General features: G+C 42.1%; 1 protein-coding gene and 1 long non-coding RNA gene across 2 annotated transcripts; one reads left to right on the forward strand and one right to left on the reverse strand.

Annotated features, from left to right (window-relative positions):
* The first annotated feature begins 570 nt into the window (after window positions 1-570).
* Window positions 571-4,333, forward strand: LOC147557395 (uncharacterized). The gene is made up of 2 exons (XR_015234016.1): window positions 571-774; window positions 1,404-4,333. It is a non-coding gene; the product is annotated as an uncharacterized LOC147557395 (long non-coding RNA).
* Window positions 4,334-11,907: 7,574 nt separating this feature from the next.
* On the reverse strand, window positions 11,908-15,042 carry LOC147557396 (uncharacterized). Its single transcript, XM_086658841.1, has 4 exons — window positions 14,447-15,042; window positions 12,560-13,217; window positions 12,222-12,456; window positions 11,908-12,041 (listed from the first exon to the last, which is right to left on the reverse strand). The coding sequence occupies exons 1-4, from the start codon at window positions 15,040-15,042 to the stop codon at window positions 11,908-11,910; spliced, it is 1,623 nt and encodes a 540-aa protein (XP_086514967.1).
* Between the last annotated feature and the right edge of the window lie 1,944 nt (window positions 15,043-16,986).

The raw sequence follows: 16,986 nt of genomic DNA on the forward strand, positions 1-16,986 counted from the left end.
CGGTAAGGCAGCAGCAATCGATGGCAACAGTACCACTGCATGAAACCGGTATTAGAGTTCCGGAAGGCAACACAACTACTACTGCCGGGCCGGTTCCAATTGCTGGCTCAGAGAGGGTGGGTGCCTCCAAAAAGACGAAGTGGACAGACGTATTTAGTTCACAAAAAGCACCCACGGGAGCTGCTCTTAGTTATATTGCACCTACTGAAGTGAATGGTCGTTTGGTTGCTGAAGTTAAGGTCTCGGACTTCACAAATGAGATCAAATCTTTCGACAACATTCTCATTGGCAGTTGTGTGGGTGAGAGACTTGCTTATTGTAACATCCCATGTTTTCAGCAAGAGAAATAAAAGACTAAGGTTAAAGGATGGACTATTTGACTTTTAGAAAAGTTAAACTGAGGGTCAAAAAGTAATTATTATGGGTGGAATTAGTAAGATATAAATGTGGAGGGGATATTGTTATGGTATGTAAAAACCTAGGGACTGAAACGTAAGTTTTGTCACATGGCCACTTAAAATTTTGACACATGTTCACCAAACCCATTTACACCCCCACGTCCCTAGCACCTGACCCCACTTGAAAAGCCTTTCCTTATCCCCATTTTAAACCCCACTTGAAAGCATTCCTTTACCCCTTTTAAACCCACCAAAACCAGAGAAGGATGAGACCAAAATAAATTGGCCGTGAGGTGTTTAGAAAATTTAGTGGTTCTGACTTCTTTGGTCGATTCTTTCGCGGTGGTTCGTCGGAATTCAACGAAACTTGTTCCAGGTAATCCTATTCGACTTGTTCTACATATGTAGCGGTTTGGAATTTTCAATTTCGTCCAAATTTGATGGTTATTTCGATAACTATATAGTTGTACTAATTTCATTTGGGATCGAAATATGGAGCTATTTAGACAGTTATTATTCGATTTCTTCTAATGATTTATGTTCAGGATCATGTTTAGAATGTTATGGACTATTTTGGGGTGACCATATATAGACGAGGTGCTGTCAAATTATTTTACGACTCGAATTTCAGATTTGGAATAGTTTGGAAATGAATTGGAATAGAAATAGTTACCCGAATTTTGTCCTATTTCATATAAATGGACAATTTCAGTTATAGATTTATACTATGGGGTTCATTATATGATTTGTCAGCTTATGGATACTCTAAAATGAGAAATAAAATTTATGGGAAGTTGGTTGATTGGTTCGTAGGCATTTCCGATATTGAGGAGACATAGGTGCGAAGTTAGAGATCGATTCTATAGATACTTGAAGTCTTCCGAAGTTAGCGACTTTGCTTTTAAGTTTTCATGATTTTGTTTTAATGATTCTTTTTATTTACGAAGGTTCTTAGTATAAGAACCTAATGTTTCTTTCGGTTTTGGTTATTCTTCCTTATCCCAGAGTGTGCGAATGAGGAGGAATTTGGTCGTCTGGTAGGCGGGAGGTTTGGTGATGCAAGGACTGAGGTAGGGGTTCTAAATCCTTTATCCAGCATGGTTTTATAGATAACGAATATGCTAGATTCTATAGTTGTATACGCGCCATTATAACTAGAGTTTAGGGAGCATGAAACTCGATTTTAAATGATGAACTGGAATATGGTTGAATATTTTTACTGAGATATGAGAAATGCGTTCGAACTGTTTTTACTGTGATTGCGAACTACTTGGGATTTTCTTGTATGTACCCGACTGCGGATTATGTCAACCTACGGGCACGTAGCCATTGAGGGTAGGATGACATGTGGACACGGGTGTGAACCGTGTGAGACCGGTGAGGTGGGCGACACTAGTCATGAGACCTGTGGGAGTAGAGTGCTTCACTTGCTGGCCATTGGTGCTCGTGCCTCCAGTTCGAGGCTCAGGGACGTACACCTGACCGCTCGTCTGGGAGGTGACATTGATTGGGAATCCCTCTGCTTTGTGGCGATATGACTCTTGGTTGTTCCACTTCCGTGTTTGATAAGATAATGAATCGAATGAGAATATTGGTTTTGATATATGAATGAAACTGATTTTGAAAGATCGCATTAGATGCATGACAGGGTACCGAAGAGAATGAGGTTCAGGTCCTTCCATGGTAATTGGGGGACGGCTCTCTTATTCGAACTCGGTGATCAAAAAAACGTATTTAGATACTTAAGGTATATATGTATCATGAGGTAAACTCTTCAATGATTGCGGAGTCCCTTAGTGGGAGAGGGACTTACCGGCTAGGGGTAAGTCTCTTTCTCGAGAAGACGTAGTGCATTAGCTAGTGCCTAAATGGGCTGGTATTATCTAATGCACTCTAGGCTCCCCTGAGGAACTCTCCTCTTATTGGGAGCGCACCATGGGTGGGCAGCTAATCACTGCTATTGCTTGCTAGATTAAGGAAAATGCTTTTGTATATAGTATATATGGGAACTGGTTGTAACGTCGAGGCGGAGTGTGTATTCTAGCCGGTGATCTTGTCTGACGAGGCTAGCAGGGTTATGTCGTTTTATATGATTTTTCGTTATTTTCAAGTTATGTATTTATCGCAGAAACCAAACTCTAATATGTATATACGTAAAACTTAGAGTTGTTTATAAGTTGTATCGGTGTTGTATGAGGCGTTTGTATGTTTGTGGTTCGGGTTTCGACCCGAAACTGAGTTGAGTTTGTTTAGCTTCCGCTCGATAGTTTATCTCTTTGTGTATGCGAATGTATGGTTTGCATGACAGGTTTTACAGGTGCGACCGGTTCGATTTACAGAGGAGACTATGCCGGATTTATGTCTCGTCTGTGAATTGCCGGGGCGTGGTCGTGTCTATTTTGGGACACGGGGCGTCACAGTTGGTATCAGAGCAGTTAGTTCTGGTGACCTATATCAGAGCAGTTAGTTATGGTACCCGATAGAGTCGTGTATAGTTTAGATCATTGACTAAGAATAAAAGACGCTATATATGTAATTGTTTCTTTTGGTTTTCGTTTCTTAATTCGTTTTACTCGCTAAAGGAAGACTCGACGGATGGTTTAAGATTGTTGTAGATTTCTTGCAATGTTGTACAAGATGTTATGGGAGGACAGTCAAGGGTTAAGAGGTTTCAGAGATAAATTTTTGGTAAGTCGACATATCGATGTTGTGGAAGTATCTAAGACAAATAGTAGATGAGGACATGAGTCAGACTTGGTATTGTAGATCTCATGGTAGTTATACACATTCCTTCAATTATGAGCTTCGATGAGATCATTCAGAGACAGTTAAGATTGACTTTGATCAGGTTGTTTCGTACGTGTAATGTTTCAGTTTGATTACAGATAAATATGGGTCTGAATTTTATCGGGTTGACGGAATGATTCGATATTAGAGGTTATATGGATCGAGTTAGTGTTGGGTATTAGTAGTATCGGGGGTTCTTAAGTTATTGTAGAATTTTTTCGAGGATTGGTTTATCTAAGACTTGTATAGATATTATAGCGGTCTTCTATTTTCATTTTATCATCTTATCGACAACAACTATATTTTTCTTGAGATTATAGTGTCAACGCCAACGTCGACTTGAATTTATTATAGATGTCTTTATTTTCTTATTTTATCGAATCAACGGTATTTCTTATATTATTGAGAACGATATTTTCTGAGGATGTGAGATCAACGACAACTTATACTTATAGATAGATTATGGAGGTCTTCATTCTTTATTTTCTTGTACTATGGACAACGGTATTTTCTTATATTATCGAGAATGGTATTTTCTTTGAGGATATGGGATCAACGAGAACTTATTCTTATATATAGATTATAGAGGTCTTCATTTTTCTTTATCTCTACATATGAAGGATAGTTATTGTTATTGGATATTCTTAAGTTAGTGTGGTTATGTAGAAGAGTTTGGGATATGATGGATTGGATCTAGTTTGTTTATAGAGTTTAGCCAGATTGATTTTTGTTAGATACAGTGAGTATATGATTTTCGAAATGGGACAGGTTCTCTCAAATTCAGAGTTGGTCGAAGGGACAGGGCAAAACAAAGCGAGTTGATCCAAATTTCGGGACGAAATTTCTTTAAGGGGGGAGGATTGTAACATCCTATGTTTTCAGCAAGAGAAATAAAAGACTAAGGTTAAAGGATGGACTATTTGACTTTTAGAAAAGTTAAACTGGAGGTCAAAAAGTAATTATTTCTTTGTGGGGCTAATGAAATGATGTAATTTGGAGAATGAGGAAAGGGTGGGGCTAATGAAAGGGTGGGGCTAATGAAATGATGTAATTTTGATTTCTTTGCTGTTATGTGACTTCCTATTTCTTTGTATTCGGTTCGGGCTTCTCCCGCTTATCATTATTAAAAAAAAACTCCATCCCTCATATGTCTTAAAACTCAATTCTATATGATTTTTTTGGGTTTTACCTTAATTTCGACCCCTCAGATTGGAAACGAAACGCAAGTAACAAGAAACTGCACCAAACTTCTTTGCAAAAAAAAAAAAACTGCACCAAACTGTGACACGAACTTTTTCGCACGAATTGTGAGTTTTGTCATCCACTATGTTTCATATGTCTTAAAACGTCATTCCATATGTTGTTTTAGGGGTTTACCTTAATTTCGACCCCTCAGATTGGATGACAATCAATACTGAACCTGCAGTAGGAGCCTTCCATTTCAACCCCTTCACACATTTAGACACCATATGCTTAGTAATGTTCAATCTAAGTAAGAGATTAGTGTTTTCTGGTATAGCTTCAATTATCCCACACCATGCCTGCACTTTAATCACAATCTCCTACCTGATAATAGCAAAGATAGTATCTGCACCCCTACTAACCTGTTGGAAGGCTCTCAAATTTCTTTCCCTCCACACATGGTATATAAAAGAGGTAAAACCCATACAACTCACTTTATGCACAAATTTATCACCCCTAAAATGAGTTAAACACCATCTCATGGCACTGTCCCAATCAAGAAATAAGCTAGGCCTCAGCCCCAACAACCCCAACAGGTCTCTCCACACCTCAACTGAATAAGAACACTCAAAGAGTAAGTGGAAATTAGTTTCATCTACTAACCCACACAGAAAACATCTTTTAGGAACATAGAAACCCCAGGAGTTGAGCTTCATGGTGGTCTTCAAACCCCTTTGCATAGCAACCCAAGTAATAAAGGAATGTTTAGGAATAGCCATGCTAGACCACACTAAGTTATGCCAATCCACCTTATCACCCTTATGTCTAACAAACTCATAAGTGTCCTTCAAATTAAAGTCACCATTCTTGCTAACAGTCCATACTGCTTTTTTTTTTTTTTTTGATAAGCGGGAGAAGCCCGAAACGAGTACAAAGAAATAAGAAATAAAAAAAAAATCAAAAAACAGCAAGGAAGTCAAATTACATCATCTCATTAGCCCCACCCTTTCCTCATTCTCACTGTACCTCTAGAGTCCGCATTAATGATATTGACTAATTCCACCGGAAGTTGACTAATATTCAAGTGAGTCACCCCCGGTCCAAGCTTCATCTTCGACAGGAAATCTGCAGCCTGATTGGCTTCTCTATAGACATGAAAGACACGAAAACTCCGAAATTGACTCCGGAGCCTTTGAACCCTCCTCCACAAACGCCTCGCCCTCCATGGTAATTTCTGATGTGGTTTTGCAAGAAGTAACTTGATATTCATCGAGTCAAGACCAAGTTCAACTTCCTGCAATCCGGCACTAAGTGCTAACTCCAATATCAACTCAACACCCTGTAGCTCGTGTATGAAAATAGTCTGTCCATCAACCTGACCTGTAGCTGCTCTCACAACAGTCCCCTCTGAGTCTTGAATAATAGCTCCATACCCAGCATCCACCTCGTTAAGTGCACCATCTGTATTAATCATATATCTCCCAGCCATCGGCCGAGTCCATTTGCATAAAGTGTAAACCGGCTTCTGGAGAGAGATAGTAAGATTCCAGGCTCGATGGTTCTCCGATTCTCCTCCGTATCTTCAAACCGTTTGGTAACAGTATTCAGCTTGATCCTCACTTCATCACAAATAGTGTGGATAATCAGCTCCGGTGACATGACATTACTTCTAAATACCCTATTATTCCGCTCCTTCCAAATATGATAAACATAGGCATTTAGAAGCATACGGCCCACTCGGGCAGCAATAGAAAGCCCACCAAAGTGATTAATACACCACTGTAGCTCCCCTTCCCAATCTGCAGCACATACTCTCTGATATCCCATCTTGAGTAATAACGATTCCCATATAATCTTTGTAACCGGACAACCAAAGAATAAGTGGAAAACCGTTTCTTCGTCTCCCCCACAGAATACACAAGAAGTGTCTATAGCCATACCCCAACTAGCCAGGAGCGATCTGGTTTTGAGGCGTTGTCGGAAGGCAAGCCACGTGATGAAGCAATGTTTTGGTATACCACCCGGTGACCATACTAATGAAATCCAGCTCAATCGAGTTCCCCTAGGTCGAATAGCTTCATACGTCTCTTTGAGAGTAAACTCTCCATTCTGGCTAGGCGTCCAGATCACCTCATCTCTAAGAGTACTATCTACCACCACCTCTCTAGCCTCGACCTCAATATTCCCTAACATAGCTGCCACATGTATAGGGAAAACCCAGCCTGAAAACCCGATAACTTGAGAAACCCGGGCATCTAAATGAAGGTAAGAGTCGTATCTATGTGTCTCCTCAAAAGCATCAAACAGAAGACCACGAGGATGCCATACATCAGTCCAGAATTTGGTATCATGACCATCTCCCAAAGAAGTGCAAATGAGTCGAAGGGCCATCGGTCTGCTGGCTAGAATCCGACGCCAACACCAAGAACTTCTACTCGAAGCCGATAAAGTCCAGAAGTGTTGATCTTTGATGAGATTATTTCTCACCCAATCAGCCCACAAAGTCTTACCACTAACCAGATCCCATATATGGCGAAGGTTAGACGCCTCAAACAACACCTCGATATTACGAAATCCGAGGCCCCCTTCATCAATCGGGTAACAAAGGCTTTCCCAGCCAATAGGAGCTCTCTTACACCCCATATCAGCACCTGACCAAAGGAACTTACTAAAGATGGAGTTGATGCCGTTCATGACCCTTTTGGGAATAACAAACACCGCTGCCCAATATAGTAACATACTGTTCAAAACCACCTTAATGAGAAGAACACGCCCCGCAAACGATAAAAAGCGACTCTTCCAAGATTGGATTCGTCCCTTGATTTTATCTATCAGCGGTATGCAATGACTATAGGTAAGACGAGATGATATGAGGGGTAGTCCCAAGTATCGAATAGGCAGAGAACCAGTACCGAATTCCAGGATGGTGGTGATATCACTCTGACCTTGAGCCGAAAGACCAGCAAAGAAGATAGTACTCTTAGGCACGTTGGCCTGCAACCCCGTCGCCCGATGAAAGCCAGTTAGCACACCTTTTAGGGATTGGGCCGAACCCATGTCTCCTCGAAAAAAGACCATGAGATCGTCTGCAAAACAGAGGTGAGTAACCTTCGGGACTAGACACTTAGGGTGTAGCAAAAACCGACCTGCCCTTTCCTCTCGATCAATCAGAACCGCGAATACCTCCATCATTAAAACAAACAGATATGGAGATATCGGACAGCCTTGCCGTAAACCCCGTTTCCCATCAAAATAACCATGGGCTTCACCATTGACCAAAATAGAGAACTTAGACGTAGTGACACAAGCCCGTATCCATTCTATAAATATCCTTGGGAAATGGAACTTTCCAAGGACTGAGAATAGTGAAGACCAACGGACTGTATCATACGCCTTCTTAAGGTCAATCTTGACCGTACACCGAGCTGGACCATCAGGTCGATGATAGTTCCGGACAATCTCATGGGCTAGCATGATATTGTCCTGAATGGTACGGCCAGAGATAAAGGCTGACTGGTTCGGACTAATCATCGAATAAATTAATCCTTTCAGTCTAATAGTCAGTATCTTGGTAATTCATTTATACAACACATTACAACAAGATATAGGTCTAAAGTCTGAAACTGAAGAAGCATTATCGATCTTAGGAATAAGAGTCACGAAAGTAGAATTTACCTCTTTGAGAAGTTTTCCAGAGCTGAAGAAATTCTGAATGGCCTCCACAAAATCGTCTCCCACAATCGACCAACACGCCTTAAAAAAATGGGAAGAGAACCCGTCCGGCCCCGGCGATCGATCAGAACCAATAGTTTGCAGAGCAGCATATATTTCATCTCTAGTCACCCTCATGATAAGAAGAGCTCCTTCAGCTTCCGTCAGCGGTCGTGAGAACTCCATATTGGATATGTGCTCTGATGCTTCATTATCCTCCTCATCTCGCCCGAATAAGTCCCGATAGAAATCCACACACATATTAGCTATTTCCACTTGATCCTCAGCCACCGAACCATCCTCTCTACTGAGTCGAGTGATAGTGTTCCGAGACTTCCGCTCCTTAATAGAGTTATGGAAATAAGCTGTATTGTTGTCATCGAGAGTGAGCCATTCAACTTTAGCACGTTGACGGAGCATTGCTGTTTCTGCCCGAACAACATTACTATAGTTTTCAGTAGCTACTCTCTCTTGCCTCCGTAATACCGGGTTTGCTGGATCTCCCTGCAATCGGACCTGCACTGAATGTAAAAAATTCCGGTTAATGGTTACCTGGTTCGTCACCCCATTGAACCGATCTTTCTTCCATTCATTCAATCGAGCCTTCAAAGCTTTGAGTTTAGTCACCATACGAAACATCGGGTTACCCCGTACTGACACCTTCCATACATCAGCAACTAGGGCTCGAAATGTGGGGTCCTCCGTCCAGGCATTAAAAAACCTAAATGGAGTACGCCGGTGTATGTTGGGTGCAGCAAGTGGTATAATGATCGGAGAGTGATCTGAATCCCCAGGCGGTGGGAAGTCTGCTTTAGCTAGAGGGAAGCAGGACAACCAACCACTATTAATGAGAGCCCGATAATCTTGGAACTAACGTTAGCAACCCCCATCTGCCTATTGGACCATGTATAGAAACAGCCTGTAAACGGGCAATCGAACAGGCCCAAGTCGGTAACACAGTCAAACATCTCATTGGAGCCCTGAGATGGTGAGTTATTACCGCCTCTCTTCTCATTGGCCAGCATCGTGGTGTTAAAGTCACCTAGCACTAGCCACGGGGCCTCAGAACCCATCATAAGAAACTCAAGGTCCCTCCAGAGTTCCCGGCGAGGAACAACACCACTGCCAAAAGAAAACCCGAACCATCTGGAAACCGAACTCCACCTGAAATTACTTGTCCTCCAACATGAGACACAGTGAAATCAACCCTACTCGGGTCCCATCCAATCCAAATCCGTCCATTCGGAACAGCCACGTAATTATCAATAAAGGTCCAGTTAGAATTAAGACTACGCTGAATACGAGTCTTATTCCTTTCTTGGACATGAGTTTCCAAAAAACCACACAACCCAATACGGTTCAATCTCACAAAATCTCTAACACTCTTCGTACGGAGAGGGTCATTAAGACCTCTCACATTCCAACATGCGAGATTAATCATTAAACTGTGGAGGGGGCTGTTTCGACCTCCGTGGAGGTCTTCAAATTACTCTCTAATCTCGTATCACTCAAAGTAAGGGCTGATTCTGTTTGAGTGTCATGCATCAAATGGCTTTCTTCCTCATGGTAATTATGGTCCTTTCCCGATGCCTCCCCCTCTGACACTCGGCTAGGACCCTCCTAAAGAAGATCACCTGAGTTAGACAAAATCGAGAAAGAGTTACCTGAATGGGGATTGGGTTGCTTAGGTTGACTATGTGGTGAGACATTTCTTTTTGCTATCTTACGACGTTGGTGGTCTGGTTTATCAAAATGGCCTACTCCAACCGCAAAGTTACTCGCTTTCGACTGAACCACTAACCAGCCACCGTCCCTCTCTTGTCCCTCCTCCGAGCTTTGTTTATTTATGTCCCGAGTGTTAACCATGGCTGGACGTTTTCTGCCCCCTTCTTGTCGACCAGCACCATGATTTCGACCAGATTGGTTGTTGGTGTTCCTCCCAGTAGCATTAGTGCTTTGATGATTCAAATCTTGCTTTTTCGTGCCTAGACGAGAATTCACATTATTATCCACCTTTCGAGCACTAACAGATTGCCTATTCTCATTAACTTTTGTGTTTGTGTCAACACTACATTTCAGTTGCTTGGGACATGTTTTCTCATCGTGCCCAAACACTGTACACACTCCACACTTAGCCGGCTTCCAAGAATACTCAACTTGGATCGTAACCATATGTTCGGAATCTCCATCTTCAACACACATATTTATTTCATCTGGTAACTCTTTATCTGCCCTTACTTCCACACAAACACGAGCAAACGTCATCCGCTCCCTTGTTTTAGTTAAGCTTTCCTGCATCAAGGGTACACCCAACACACTTGCAATATGTGAAATACCACTAGAATTAAAGAGAAAGACGGGAATGTTTCGCAAAGTAATCCAGATTGGTATGGTCCTCATTTCTTGAAGCTCCTTTTCTACATTGAGACGCCATGGTCGTACTACAAATAACCGACCAGCAATAAAGATTGGCTCAAATTCCATCGCTCGTCTTCTATCTTCGGAAGATGAGAAGTGAATGACATAAGCTGAGTTTCCGTGCACCGTGAGTTTCATGTTACCTTTCGAATTCCATTTTTTCGTTAGTACACTATAAACCAGTCCATAAGCTAGTCTTTCTCCAACAAAACTACCCATGAGGATGTTGTCAAACGACTTAATTTCATTTGCAAAATCAGAAACTTTAACTTTTCCTATCACACGGCCATCTCTTTCTATAGGTGGAATGTACCTCAAATCAGCGATGTTAGAATCTGGTTGCGAGTTGAATAATGCTGTCCAATTTGAGTTGTTAGAGGCACCCCAAGTTGGCCCAGCGTGAAGGACCGGCCCAGCAGCATTTGAGGTTTCAACCGAAACCCTAATTTCTGATTCACGTGGGATCATGGTTGCAGGTTGTTGCTGCCTTGCCGGAGCTTCATTATTCCTGTTGGTGCTCGTCAATGGAACATGGAGAGGGCTGGGGTTAACCTGCTGATCATCACTTCTCATTTGATTGCGAAGAGAACCCGATAACAAGTTGTTTCGGATGTTTTCAGCTAAATTTGAATTGCCTTTGTTGAACCTTGCTGCTGGCCGAATAGGTATTGTGTTCTTTTGAACATGAGAATCAGAACCATTCATTGGATCCTTTGTCATTGCTTTGAAGATGATACCATCTATTTTCGTGGAAAGGTTTTCATCATTCTTCTCAAGAACTTCCCCTAAGACCGACTGACCTGTTGTTTCTGCCTCCATTTCATCTTCACTACTTGGTAATGGTGCAGCCGAGAGGTATTTTCCTTCTCCCACCGCACCAACATCCTTCATTAACACCATTAACCGAGAAGGATCTCCAAACTTGTTGGAGATTTCGGATTAAAAAACACAGAAACCAGATCAGAACTTTGAAAAACGTGCAAGCAAGAAAAACCCTAAAAAAATCGCCCAGAGCACACTGCTCCAATTATAATTTGTTACTTTTCCAAAGATTTAAGACCAGGGAGAAGTTACATTCTTGGGGAATGAATGTCAATGTCCCTCTTAGCAGCAGGCCTCTTAACACCCATATCCACCCCACACCATAGGAATCTAAAAAAGATAGAATTGACCTCTTTAAACACCCTCTTTGGCAAAACAAAGACAGTGGTCCAATACACCATTACCCCACATAACACAGCCTTAATCAACCAGCAAAAGAAAGATACCTTGCTTTTCAAGACTGCACTCTCCCTTGAATTTGCTCAATGAGAGGAGCACAATCATTATAAGATAACCTAGTAGACACAAGAGGAAGCCCAAGGTATCTAATAGGAAGAGAATCCCAAGCAAACCCCAATACTTGCTGAATTTAAGCCATATCTTCATTCTCTGGACCAGCCCAAAACATAGAGCTCTTCTCACAATTGACCCCCAATCCAGTACCCTTCTTTAAGCAAGTCAAAACCCTGTTCAGAGCATACATAGGCAGAGGCTTCATCCCCTCTAAAGAAAACCATAAGATCATCAGCAAAACACAAATGTGTGACCTTAGGCTTCTTGCATCTAGGGTGTAAGTGAAAATGACCCTCTCCCTCCTCCTTGAGAATCAAAGCAGAAAAAACCTCCATCACCATAACAAAGAGGTAAGGAGATATTGGATCCCCTTGTCTCAAACCCTGCCACCTTTGAAGTACCCATAAGCACCCCCATTCACCACTATAGAGTATCTCACAATGTCATAAGCTTTCCTCAGATCAATCTTCACTGCACATCTAGCCAAACCAGACTTATAATTATAGTTTCTAACTATTTCATGAGCCATCATGATGTTATCCTGAATCCTTCTACCAGAAATAAAGGCTGATTGGTTCTCACTCACCGAAGAAAAAATCACCATCTTCAACCTCTCTGTCAGGATCTTAGAAATGCATTAAACAACATTACAGCAAGAGATTGGCCTAAAATCCCCTAATAAAAGCATTAGGAACCTTAGGAACATGTGAAACAAGAGTAGAGTTTACCTCCCTAAGCATTCTTCCTGACTTGAAAAAGTTTTGGATGGCTGCCACAAAATCATCTCCAACTATGCTCCAACAGCTCTTAAAGAAGAAGGAAGAGAAACCATCAGGCCCTGGAGCTTTCTCAGACCCTATAGTAGACAAGGCAACAATCTCGTCTCTACCAACTGGTTGGATTAAAGCAGAGCATTCCTCATTGCCCAAAGGATGCTGAAAATGAAAGGAGTCTAAGATAGCATCTTCCTCTTCATGCCCCTCTGCAGTCCCAAGCATTCTCTCATAGAACTTTACACACTCTTCAATAACCTGCTCCTCAACCATAACCCCATCTTCTCCCATCACCTGCCTAACAGAGTTCCTAGCCTTTCTCTCCTTAATAATGCTATGGAAGAACTTATTATTACCATCATCTAAAGTGAGCCACTTAACTCTAGATTGCTGCCTCAACATAGATGTTTCAGCACAAACCTTATGAGTATAACTCTCCACAACCCTCCTTTTAACCTGTCTCATAACAGGATCAGCAGGATTCAACTTCAAATCTTCTTGGGCCCTTTCCATCTCAACCTTTGCCTCCACCACCTGCTCATTAAAATGATTGAATTTGCCCTTCTTCCACTTGGCTATACCCCCCTTCACAGCCTTAAGTTTTGACACCAGCCTATACATAGCATTGCCTTTAACTTGGTTCTTCCACACTTCCTCCACCATGTCCAAAAAACCAGGTTCCTCCCCGACAATTGAAGAATTTAAAAGGTCTCCTGCCCCTTACCACCAGCATCTCAAGGCTAACAATAACAGGAGAGTGATCAGAAGTTCTTGAAATATCAAACACCACCATGGAGCCAGGAAACAACTCAATCCATTCAATGTTAATAGCCACTCTGTCTAACTTAGGTGTTGTTTGTTTTTTTTTTATGTCTGAAAATCTGAGCTCTATCTCTTGCAAAACGATTTCTCTCTACGCTAACAGTCATATCAATAGCATGATCGCCCACTGGAAAAACCCTAATCTTCACAAGCTTCAACAATCAGATCTCCGATCATCTTAATCAGAATCGGCTAATGTTGTCAAAGTTGATGGTTCCATCATTTTTTCATCTCACTCTAAAAATTTCACTCTTCCTCTTTCTCCCTCTCTATCTATCACTTGATGGTATCGGGGTTTGGATGCCCATTGATGAAGACGAGGTGAACTGTAGTTGGGGTTTTATGTGGGTAAGGTAACTATTGTTTTCTAACTGTTTCATCTACCCCTCTTTCTATTTTTTAAAACCAGAACTTGGTGTTGGTGGTGGTTTACCTTGGGTTTCCCATGGTGGTTTGCCTTGGGTTTCCGATGGTGGTTTGTTGTCTGTGCTGGTGGTGTTGTGGATAGTGGTGGTTTACCTTGGGTTTCCCATGGTGGTTTGCCTTGGGTTTCCGATGGTGGTTTGTTGTCTGTGCTGGTGGTGTTGTGGATAGTGGTGGTTTGTATTCTGTTGGTGGTGTTGTGGTTGTGCTGGTGGTGGTGGTGTTGTGGTGGTGCTCATTGTGGTGGTGTTGTGGTGGCACTGGTGGTGCTGGTGGTGGTGGTGCAGGTGGTGGCAGTGGTGGAGCAGGTTGTGGCAGTGTGGTGCAGGTGGTGGTTGTTTTGGCTGTGAACTTTCTAACCAGAGAGAAAAAAAATTTATTCATGGGGGCATAAGTGACATTTGACACATTTCAGAAATTGAACTTTTATTTCAGACTTGTTTTGAAGTCTGAAATTTATGGGGTCTTTTTCAGCCCATTCAGACATGTATAAAATTCAGCCAAATGTTCAGATTGTCTTAAATTAAGAAAACAAACATCTGAAATCTGAATTGGTCCCAATTCAGATTTCAGATCTGAAAAAATAAAAAAACAAACAGCACCTTAGCCCAAATAGCCTCCTCCCCCTCCTGGCCATTGAACCAAGTAAAAAGAGCCCCAACAGAAGAACAGTCAAACAACCCAGCATCCTGGAAGCAATCCCTCATGTCCTCACACTGAGACAACCTCACAGGCTTCCCTCCCATCTTCTCCTCACTCTTCAAAATGGAGTTAAAATCCCCCACGAACATCCAAGGAACCTCATAGGAAGCACATAAATCCCTCATGTCCCTCCATAAGGTCTTCCTCAAGTCCCTGGAATTCCTACCATAAACCACAGCCACTAAACATTCAGCACCATCCACAAAAGTCACATAGACAGCAAGAATTTGATCAGATGTAAACAACAATTGGACATCCAGTAACCTAGGATCCCAACCCACCCAAATTCTCCCACCCTCATCATTCTCATAGTTATCTAAAAAAGACCAAAAAGGATTTATACTTCTCTGCACCTTCACTTTATTCTTCTCTTGTACTCTAGTCTCAACCAAACCCAACAAACTTAATTGCTTAGAACTAATGAGATCCTTAACATCTCTTATTCTTGAGGGATTGTTCAATCCCCTAACATTCCAACTACCCAAATTCATGAGGATAACACTCTAGAGGGTACCCTCCCTCTCAAACTTGCCTTGGAACCCCTACCAGTCCCTTTCTGAGAAAATAAAGCCACCTTAGTGGCCACCCCATCCACATCCTCCCCTTCACCTAACACCTCCTCCCTAACAGCCTTCCCTGTGATAGTATCCTCAGTGTATTCCATCCTGGCCTCCACCTTCATAGTACTACAAGAGAGCTGTTCCTTAGAATGACTCTCAAGTACACTCTGCCTCTTGGCTTGAGTGACCTCACTGTCTTCAAAAGAAGCAGCAGCAGCCAACCCCATAGAACTCCCAAACTTCTTATTCCTCTTATTAGTAACAACAGACCAACCCACATTCTCCTCCATAACCTCATCAAGAGACCCAAGACCTGAAGGCAAAACAGGACCCTTCTTACTCTTTGCCTATTCAGACATATTAAATGACTGAGGCTGGACTCGAGCAGCTACCAAACTTTTTGCAGGAAGCAATTCAAAAGAACTACCATCCTGAGCACAAGTAGGAGCAGAAGAGGAAGGGTACAGAACAGTAAAATGCATAGCCTCGGGCTGAGCCCCCTTATTATTATTCAAATTAGTCCTAATAACCCATTCCTTGGTGGTCTCAGACTTACCAACTGGTCCATCTTCCCACTCTTAATGACATTTTGTCGAACACTGTGTCTGCATCTTCCAACTGAATGTCCAAATGAGCCACAACTCGAGCACTTCAATGGCTTCCAAGCATACTCCACCTTAACCTCTATCCTCCTCACACCATCCACCAACAAAGGAATAATCAGAGGAAACAAACACTCCTTACCCACCTCTACTAACACCCTAGCAAAAGACATTCGAGACTTACTCTTAGTTGGGCCATCCAACATTATAGGAGCTCCAATGTGACTGGCTATTTGTGCTAGACCTCTACTGTTCCATAGAAAACCAGGGACGTTTCGTAAACATACCCAAATAGGAAGAGTTTCAATCTCCTCAATTTCCTCTTCAATAAACAATTTCTATGGACGAACCACAAACAATCTATTGGCTATATAGATCGGTTCCATATCCAAAACTCTACTTGTATCCTCCTCAAGATCAAAACGAATAATGAGAGCAAACTCACCTTGAGTAGTGATATGCATCTTTCCCTTCGGCCTCCATAATCTTCTCAAAATATTACGAATCAGTATAAAAACAGGTCGTCTACCAAAAAATAACCCACCAGCCAACTCTCACAATCTCTAATATCCTCTGTAAAATCCGCAGTTGATATCACCTGAACTTTCTCATCATTCACTACCTTAGGCGGTATAAACTCCAATTTCTCTCTAACAACTCGCTCATTCTTCTGAAAGATAGAAGCCCAATTCTAGCGAGAATAGGAGTGACCATTTGGATTAGAAGAACCCGATCCCTTCTCACAAAAACCTTCCTGTTTCGAAGGTAGCTCAATTCTAAAAGAACCAGAGCTTCCCTCACCAGGAGGAGGGAGAAGGGTTTTCATCTCCCTATCCACCAACATCCTACAAAATAGGAGCTGCCGGCATGAAGGAGATAATCGGCGCAGAAAACAAGCACAAAATAAAAAATCCAAACAGCAAGACACCCAAGAAAATCGGAGAAGAAAGAAGGAAAGAGGCGGCGCCACCAATCCCAAGAAATCGCCCACCCTAGAGTTTCTCTCTCCTCTTTTATACAAAACACGTATTGGATGTCCAAACTTTAAACTTGAATTTCTCATTCATCTGGAATCGGATTCGAGTGATTCTAGGTTCTAATTTGAAGAGCTCGACGAGACGAACGCAATGGCGCATTCCGTTTCTGAGTTTAACGAATCGGCTTGAGCCATAATCGGCTCCGATTCTAACAATCCCCCACATGAATGAAAATTCGAGGTTCACCATTATATAAACAAACATACTGTACTGACATACTGACTGACATACTGACA

The sequence above is a fragment of the Eschscholzia californica genome, unplaced genomic scaffold, assembly GCF_041429995.1.
Source record: "Eschscholzia californica isolate CP2 unplaced genomic scaffold, dmEscCali1.0.p SCAF_2, whole genome shotgun sequence".
NCBI classification, from domain to species: Eukaryota; Viridiplantae; Streptophyta; class Magnoliopsida; order Ranunculales; family Papaveraceae; genus Eschscholzia; species Eschscholzia californica.